The sequence below is a fragment of the Gadus morhua genome, chromosome 9, assembly GCF_902167405.1.
Source record: "Gadus morhua chromosome 9, gadMor3.0, whole genome shotgun sequence".
NCBI classification, from domain to species: domain Eukaryota; kingdom Metazoa; phylum Chordata; class Actinopteri; order Gadiformes; family Gadidae; genus Gadus; species Gadus morhua.
The window spans coordinates 15,678,303-15,688,239 of NC_044056.1; the positions used below are offsets into that span (position 1 = coordinate 15,678,303).

At 43.0% G+C, this 9,937-nt stretch overlaps 1 protein-coding gene across 2 annotated transcripts in view; it reads right to left on the reverse strand.

The window, feature by feature from the left end:
* Positions 1-9,911, reverse strand: part of bicd1a (bicaudal D homolog 1a) — a 25,766-nt gene extending 15,855 nt beyond the window's left edge. For both annotated transcript variants that reach the window (XM_030367307.1, XM_030367306.1), the window contains exon 1: positions 9,429-9,911. In XM_030367307.1, coding sequence (XP_030223167.1) covers positions 9,429-9,644 — 216 coding nt within the window. In that variant the 5' untranslated portion in view covers positions 9,645-9,911. The remainder of the gene's footprint in view (positions 1-9,428) is intronic.
* Between the last annotated feature and the right edge of the window lie 26 nt (positions 9,912-9,937).

Genomic DNA, 9,937 nt, shown 5'->3' on the forward strand with positions numbered 1-9,937 from the left:
CCCCCTCTCCAACCCTCTTCTCTCCACTCCTCTCCTTACCTCTCATCTCCTTCCCCCCTATCTTCCATCTTCCCTTGTCTCCTGTACTCTCCTTTCCCAGCCTTTTTGTCTTTGTTCTTCCCCTTTAAGAGAACATACACATTCATTTTGCAGCGGACCCACTCAGTGTAATGACACACACCCCCTGCCTCTGTATATAGACCTTGAAGCTGCAAAGGTCTATCCTTATAGTCACTTACATAATGCTTGGGATGGAAGACAGTATCTTATCCATAAATACTAAAATAGTCAGCCTCAAGAAGAACCTAAGTACAGGAATCCAGACATCCTCTCTTGTGTGTGCCATACAGGGAACATCGTGTGTCTTGACATTAGTGTAGTTTAATCATATTAGTGTGATCCTAGTCAGTTCATACATAGTACACACACATACACACACACATGTGGTTTAAAAGATCAAAGTAAATATCTAGTTAGTACGTTGTTATCTGGAGTACATGTGCTTTAGTGGAGTTTTATAGTTGAAGATAACATCTTCTTATAGTGCATAGAAATATACTTTCACTCAATACTTGTCAGAATTAATACAATTATAATTATTATTAATGAAATAAAATCATGTTGTGTATGCGTATGAAAGTGAGTCTTTACCAGACTCACTTTCAAGTAAGATATCTGTACCTTTATTCAAGTATAACTTCCTAGTACTTTATACACCCCCGACACTGTGCACCAGCAGGCGGCTGTCTAGTGACAGCACCTCAAAACATAGCGAGTGCAGAGTCTCAGGGCCCTGTGTGCTGCAGAGGAGCCCCTCTGGCTAGCTCTCAGTGTTAGAGCAATGAGGTGGACAATGTGATGACTGCCGGTGACACGCCCCTATTCCTCTCACCACACTCCTCACTCTCTCATCACACTCCTCACTTTCTCTCTCTCTCTCTCTCTCTCTCTCTCTCTCTCTCTCTCTCTCTCTCTCTCTCTCTCTCTCTCTCTCTCTCTCTCTCACCCCCCCTCTCTCTCTCTCTCTCTCTCTCTCTCTCTCTCTCTCTCTCTCTCTCTCTCTCTCTCTCTCTCTCTCTCTCTCTCTCTCGCTCTCTCGCTCCCAAAGGGCCCACTCTTTGACCGCTCCAGCATGACTTCCATCCCAATGGCACCAGTCATACTGTCGTGTGAGTTTAAGAGCTGTTGAGGAGAGAGATGGTCAGAGAGGAGATCATTTGGTTGTGTAGGATGGATGAAGGGCAGGCGGAGAGGTTAAGTGGGAGGGGGAATATGTGAATTGTTATTAGGGTGATGGCGTCCAGGACTTCAGGTCCTAAGAGCGATAAAACATTCATTGATAATTTCCGCAGCCCACTTAGTCCTCTTGATCCCTTGGATATAAACTATAATAGCTACATTCAGAAGCGGGAGGGTTTTTCAGTCAATGTAAGGGTTCCGCGCTATAAATAAACTACATTCTCCTCCCCTTCCTATGACTAGATGATATATTCTATCACGCATATCTGTTCATTACTTAACTCTATCAAGTAGACTGAAAGTAGTTGAAAGAGAGTTGACAATACAATACCGTTCTGATAATAAAATAATAATAAAACAATTAAAAACCATGGTGATATAAAGCGACCACATAATTAACAGAAAGCCACTGCCCTAATTGGTATTGGTGGCTGAGACTGCAGAGACAAACTCAAAGAAGCTGGGAATGAGCAGAGTGAAAGGCAGAGCCAGAGACGTGCAGACGAGTGACTCAAAGTGAGCTAGACGGACAGAGAGAGAAAGCCAGTAAGAAGATGAGACTGATAGGACATAGAGAGGATGGAGAGATGGAGAGAGAGAGATACAACAGAGAGGGAGAGTAAAAGAAGGAGGGAGACGGGGAGGGCGATAACAACTTGGGGCCTCACCCATTTCTGGTGCAGTGAGTCAGCGCATAACGCAAACAAACAGGACTCAGGGGCACCACACACACACACACACACACATACATACAAATCAGTAGACCCGTCTGGATTCACATATGACACATCCAATACACACACGCACACACACACAGGCACTCACAGCCACAAATACACACTAATACAACTACGCACACGCATACATTACCAAATGTACATCAGCAAACAGACGAAGATAATGACACATAGTCACGCACACACACACACACACGCACGCATGCACGCACACACACACACACACACACACACGCACACACACACACATACACACACACACACAGGGGCATATGGCGACCTATGGAAAGAGATCCCCTGCCAGCCATACTATACTGCTGTTGAGAGAAACTGCTGAGGTGGATTGAAATTGTAACGCAGTATTATCACTCATTTCTCCAACTTGCTGCTATTATCTCAACGTACTTGGACTGCACTGTAGACTGACACTGTGTTCTTGGTCTTCCACGCCTCTCCCCCCATGTTGTAGAGTTCTTTAAGTCTGTTTTTCACACACGTTTGGTTAACAGGGTTGCTCTTGCGGTTGCCCTGGATTTCCCTTCTGGGATAATTAAGGGTTATCATATCTTTTCTTAATTTAACTTTTGCCCTGTCATTTCAACAGAGACCACATCGGTCCCGGGAGCCTGTTCGGGGGCATTGAGCTTTGCGAGCATGCGCTAGGTTAGCCTTAAGTGTTTATAGGGGGCAACGGGTCGTATCAAAGGAAAGCACTCTGGGTCGGTACTGAATGGGAGCCCGGGGTGATCTAGAGAGCATCTTTGTCTGGATCTCTGTCTCCTTGTCATCCAGGAAGCAGGGGTTGATGAACACAAGGACGAGACACAAGCGTGGACTGGGTCGGCCTCATTGTAGAAAGTGAACTCAAACTGAACAAACAACAATGTATATTTTTGACATACAGAACAGAGAGAGAGAGAGTGAGACACACAGAGGAAGTGAGACGGAGAGAAAGAGAAATAGAGAGGGGAAGTGAAAGAGAGAGATGTGTAGAGGGAGAGTGAGCGAGAGATGATGAGAAAGAGATACAGAGAAAGACAGAGAGAAAGAGAAATAGAGCATGAGTGACAGATGGAGAGAGAGAGGGGTATGTCTCAGGTTGGCCCTAACCAACACAATGGATTGCAGACTACTGTCCCCTCTTGCCCCTGGCAAACTATTTAATCGCAGCAAAAAGCAGCATTGTGGCTGAAAATGTGATCCACCTTGGGGTGGATCACATGCAGGAATGTCCGTGACTTGTGTCACAAGATCCAAAAGAAAACAAAAGAACATTGAGTTCTTCTCACGCTGTCCCCACCGTTCCCCTGCAGGCTTTTATCTCTCATATCATATACCGAGGCCCATTCTTCCTTGCTGCCCTTGTTTGTCTAACACACAAAAAGACCTGAAACAACATGGAGGCCATGCTTCCTGCAGCACCCTGAGAGGCTAAGAAAACATCCACAGCTCTACACCACTTTCCACATCTCCTGGTACGACTACACATAGACTTCCATGCACACTTTCTGTCTCCCTCTGTCACACACACAAACACACATCTTTCTCTCTCTCTTTCTCACAAATGCATACACGTGAAATAAACAGACAGAGCAGCAACAATAACACCCCCCCCCCAGACAGAGGGCCAGTAGGAGCTCATCTGTATGCCTGGCTGCTGCATCCCCTGCCTCTGCATATTGTTCGGGTCAAAGGTCAACACCAGCAAACCTGACAGAGTACACATACATGTGATCTGCAAAGCACAGCCGAATACATATAGCCTGAAGTAGTCCAATGCAATGCATTATTAAACAGAAACAATGTGCAGACCTCAATGCATAGAGAAGCAGCATTTACTATCAGAGCAGCTGCAGCAGAATGTTGTTCTGGATGAGTTTGAAAACAACAAAAGGCACCAGTAGGACAGTCCCCTGTACTACTAGCTTCACTGGGACATTCTAAAGTGAATTCAAGTGTAGTTCATCTTGGATTTTTTATTTTCCTTAACCAGGATTAATCACGGCTCATTTTGTATTTATGCTCACATATTTATGGTCGACCACATCACAAAGACAGAACACAGTTGCATGGATTGGTATATTCCCTCTTGGCTTGTCTCGCCCGTATGTGTCGATGTTAACAAACGTCAAACAGATGTAGTATGTTTGCAGTAGAGGCATTTTTATGCACTGATATTTTATTATATTATATTCAATATAGTATTTTTGTGACTCCATTAATGTTGTCGTTTGCACAGCCCCATGCCTGATGAATTGATAAACCAACAAAAAGATATTACAACTTTATCACGTTGTGTTAAGTTCATTCCATGGTGGAACAAGGGCTCACAAGGTGGAACAGGAAGTTCCACCAGTCAGGTAAATGAGGGTGCAAGCAGGAGGGAGGGTTGGATGAAGACAGGTGAGGGGCTGAAAGACCCCAGCGTTCTCCAGCCCCTCATCCACCGACCCAGCACCCCATCTATATATATATATATATATATATAGATGTTATATAAAAATAAAATATACTGCCATTGCAGGTCTTTTTGTGAACACTTGGTCACATGTCCCCTTAACGGGAGAACATCAAACAAGGCAAACGCAAACGCATAATGCAGAACTCGGTAGCAGAAAGCTGTGCCTCAGTACATCAGAATGAACGTGCGGGTGTTCAAATCACCGCACAGGAAAATATGGGTTGGAACAAGGTGTGGGTCTCCCATGCCTTTGCAGTCTGTCAGTGTCCACTCAGCAACTGCAGAGTTCTCTGCTGTTTTGCCACCACTTCCTCCATTATGGCTGCTCCGAGAGCAGCTTCAAATGTTGCTCAGAAGAAGCGGTGTGGATCTTTTTGTATCTCACGATTCAATTTGATTCTAATTATTGGGGCCACAATTCAGTTCAAAATCCATTCTCGATTCCTAATGATTCACAGATACAGAATTGTTTTTTGGTTCAGTGAAAAGGGGCGTAATAGTTTTTTATTTCTGTATCTACTCACACTAGACTCACACTCTGTGGGCAGAGAGAGACGAAGTGACAAATGAGAGCAGAGTAAAGTGTCTTTAAGATTATGTTGTTTTTATTTTCGAAAAATGCATATCAACAATGCAACAATGTCAACACACAAAGAAAAAGCTTAAACAAATTAAAAGAAAAAAGATTTCTGGAAGTTATGAAGTTTTGAATCGACCACCAATCCTATAAGATAGAAATTGTGATTCTAACATCAATGATCCCGCCCCCCCACCCTCTCTTCACCTCGATAGGATGACGTGGCACAAAGGTTAGCGCTCTCACAGACGCATTGGTCTGCGGTCAGACGCTCAGTGCCTTTGAGCAAGGTCCTCTTTCAACGGTATCTTTTTCCCCCTGTTTTTTCAGAGCATGCTGTTTAGGTTGTGCACATGATGTCGGACATGTTGAGAAATTAATCACATCTACAAACTTTTATAATCTCAGCCGCCATGCTTGGTGCTATACTGCCCAATACTCCCGAAACAAATGCTGCACTTTCGCGGAATTGCAATAATGTTGGCGAAACATCCAGAATGCTTTCGTCTTTATGTCGCTAAAGAAGGAAGCAAAAAAAGATCTTAAAAAGATCTTTCAAGGAGCTTTGAGTCACTGAGGAAATCAGTAAGATTTAACATTCTTCTCTTCCTTAATATCGAGTGACCTTAGATACAGTTTGAAGGAAATATCTTTTGACATATTTTCGGCTTAAAGGCAACAGATGTGTGTTGGAACTAGACGTCCTATCCTATCTCAAACATGTGACAGACTGTTCACCAAAATAAATATCCTACAGACAAGACCAGTGACCAACTTAAACGAATGAACACAAAGTCTATGTGACAAATAGGCCAAACATCCTGTTGGTGAGTTAAGCTGTGAGGAAACACAATAGGGATTTGATGTAAAAGCAGGAGAGCCTCTATGGTCATAATTAATGCCTTGCAGATTCACGCATTAAAACAACAACAAAAACCCAGTGACAACACAACCGCCTGATCAGCTCCATGATCTACTGACCCTTTATTGAAGCCCTGCAGGAATGGGTTAGGACAACATCACGCTCCACTATACAACCTGAGGTCGTATGCTGCAAAGATGGTCTCCACGTTTCATTTGCTGTTCCCGCTGTACTCCTGTTCTAAAGGCTGTTTTTCTTCCTGCCTGGAGACAGCACTAACAAGCATCGTGCATAGGGCCGAAACAGCGTCTCTTTCTCTCTCACTTCTTAGGTCACTATAAAGGGACATGCGCAGCGGTTGGGACCCACTGAGGCTGGGAGAGTTAGAGAGCTAGAGAGCAGAGACCATGGTAAATATGCATAGCTCTGAAGACAAAAGCACATGAAAGTGAGAATCTGGGGAGAATTATGAAACATATAGATTGAAGAAGTGTAAAATAGAGAGAAAGAGAGAGATGGTTCAAAATGTAAATGATTGAGCAGATAATGAAGAGGATTCGGTAAACTGTGCCCAAACTCAAATAAAATATCCAGTGTACGAAAGATATCTAGGTATGACTGATGAATACTTTAGTGCATTACAATTTTTAATACTTGAATATTGGTAACACTTTATAATAAGGTGCCATAATAAATAGCAAACTAGTCATTACCTAACCCTTTGTTAATATTTGTTACTTGTTACTAAAATATCTATTTGGCACAAGTTAATAGTTTTTTCATCATTAATTAAATATTAGTTGTTTGCATAACCCTAACCCAACCCTAACACACGACCCTAACCCTAACACACGGCCCTAACCCTAACACACAACCCTAACCCTAACCATAACACACGGCCCTAACCCTAACACACGACCCTAACACTAACACACGGCCCTAACCCTAACACACAACCCTAACCCTAACCATAACACACGGCCCTAACCCTAACACACGACCCTAACCCTAACCATAACACACGGCCCTAACCCTAACACACGACCCTAACCCTAACCAGCGACACTCTGTGGTCAGTGCATAAAAACTATTAACTTGTGCCAAAAATATATTTTAGTAACAATTAACAAATATTAACAAAGGGTTAGGTAATGACTAGTTTGCTATTTATTATCGCACCTTATAATAAAGTGTTACCTGAACATTTATTTTCAGAAAACAGGAGCATTATCACATTTGTTTAGCTGGGTTTAATAAAAACAGCTATTTCTGTCATCTCAGGACTCTCAACTTGGCATTTAAGGAGAGACAGAGAATGCTAAGACGGTTAGGGCGGTTCTACTTTCCTCTTCTTTTTGCTCTGCCTGTGTCGGCCATTTCTGCACAGATAAGACTTTGTCATGACTGCCATTTCACCGCCACTCTCTCCTGTCTGGCGGTCTGACTATGTAGATAGTGTTTGTTTTTCAGAGCAGCTGTCCAAGCTTCTGGTCAAAATGTCTGAGTATGCACACATGTGCATGCACACACGAGCATGCACATGCACACGCACAGACATCCAGCAACAAGCAGACAAACATACACACGTCCAAATCTACTCCAAATAAATCCATAGGAAATACTATGCATCAGTCAGTAGTTTTTTTCTATAACAGAGACATCTACATCTATCACCAAAGAAGACTGTGGGTGGATATCCACACGCCACATAGACCACTCAATGTACTGAAGGAGTTATGATTACGGTTGGACAGAATCGCTTGCCATCGACGTAAAGAAGCAGGAACAATTGCTGCAAATGCTATTCGTTCTGTCTGCTATAAGAATAATAAACAGCACTGGAATGTTTTTTTCCAGTCCCAGAAGCAATCTCATTACCATTTGATATGCCCTCCTGCCCATTGCTCCTAACTATATACACACTTTACAAAGCTTGATGCCATATAGCAATGCAGCTCTGTTAATTAACAGATGCGTTGAGATCATGTATTGACTGTGGCCACTCAAGTGATACGTACAATGAACGAGTCAAATTGCAACACATTCATCCTCAGGTGGTCAACTATGATAAAATACAATATACAATTCAAGTCATCAGCAAGGCCTTGGAAACCTATACAATACATAACCAGGAAGAGCAAGAGGATCAACCAGCTATAACCCCTAACCCTCAAGCCAACTCTAACCCCCAATTTACCCTAAAGTTAGCTAGGGTTAAACACCCTCATTTGTAATCATACAAATATTAATAAAGAAGAGGAAAACAGAATACATTCTATGTTCTTATTCAATCCAATGCAGCCAGGTGGGGCAACTTATCATTTCATCGATGTGTTTATTGGTTGATATTGTGATTTATTTACTGTGATGTCTTGTGCTGTATGCTGCTTTCTACTGGAAAACCACTCAGCCTTTATTGACTGTTAGACACTTAATAATGGCCTAACACGCAATATGCAACGTTGTGCTATTAAAACAGCCAATGTAGGAGGACAATGGCAAGGTTACGTCTGTTATAGTGCTGTAAGAAAACATATCTGACGTTACCAAAGGAAATCAATTGAATTGAATAAGCTTCCAACTAGCAGGAATAATAGAAGATATTGGTCCAGTAATCCGACAAAGAGGGCTGGTTCTGTTTTCACATTGTGCAATGCAAAAAAATTGTTTCCTACTGTTACTTTTTCAGTGTCGCGGACAAACGCCCACACACATACACACACACACTTACATGAACACACACTTGCTGGTTCTACTGTATATATATGACAGTATAATGTGTTTCTTTTTCAAATGTTTTGCTTCTGTTTCCTGTGACACCTTGCACACACAAACATAATCATAATCTAAGATGACCGTCAGACTCGGTCAGCACTTGTCTCTCGCACTGCTTTTTTGCATTTCTGCATTAATGAGGGAATGCAGAGAAAATATAAAAGGCAAAGCAATCTGTTTAGCCTCTTGTAGTCTTGTTGTGAGAACAATGATGTGAATGCTCATGTGTCTACGTGCCCATTGTAGTCAGATGTGGTAAGGTGTTCAAACTGATATAGTGAGGAGACATGGAAAGTATAAGACACATACTGTGTGTGTGTGTGTGTGTGTGTGTGTGTGTGTGTGTGTGTGTGTGTGTGTGTGTGTGTGTGTGTGCGCGTGTGTGTGTGTGTGCGTGTGTGCGTGTGTGCGTGTGTGTGTGTGTGTGTGTGTGTGTGTGTGTGTGTGTGTGTGTGTGTGTGTGTGCGCTCGTCTGTGCGTGCGTGTCTAGAAAGTAAAAAGCAAAAAAATGATGGTATGGTGCATGTGCCCTACTATATGGAGCAGTGATTAGGTTGAAGTAAAGTAATGTATCATCAGGATTAAAATGAGTTGGAAATAAAATACTGCAATGATGAAATGTTGCATTTTTCTTTTTGATATTAAAGGCCATTTCGAGCAGTCGAAGTTAAGTTATGCAGCCATGGTGGAGGCATCACCACTCATCAAACACACAAACGAACACACGACATGCCACTCAGCTTATCAATAATGGATAATCAATAGCCTATAGCATACCTCCTGTAATTGTTCTAACTCCCGCTTTAGAATGTCTTGATCGGACTCCAGTTCGGCATACTGCTGCTTCAGCGTCTGGTTCTCCTCCAAAACCACCAGACCACATTCTGCTGCTCTCATTTTCTCCTGATTTGCCTCGGCCAGTTCGTGGGTGAGCCGCTCTACTTCTGCCCGGTACTCGTCCACTGTTCCCCCGCATCGCGCCCCAGCAGCCATCGCCCCTCTCGCTGGCTGCGGTACCCCAGCCTCCGGTTTGGACAGATCTTCACAGGCAGAGGCTGCGGGATACCCACCCGTCCCTGATCATTCAAAAGACCTGCTGCAGTAAAATAATAAGGTCTCCTATCGGTTATTGCTGATTAACACCAAGAACAGAAATACAGGCTAAAATGTGAAGCCATGAAGACAAAATCAGGTCATTGTTTTCCTCATGTGGGTGTCAGCAAACACTTCAATATCATTTCTGCTTATTCATGGTAACACAACGACGCCACCTCGCGATTGTCTGA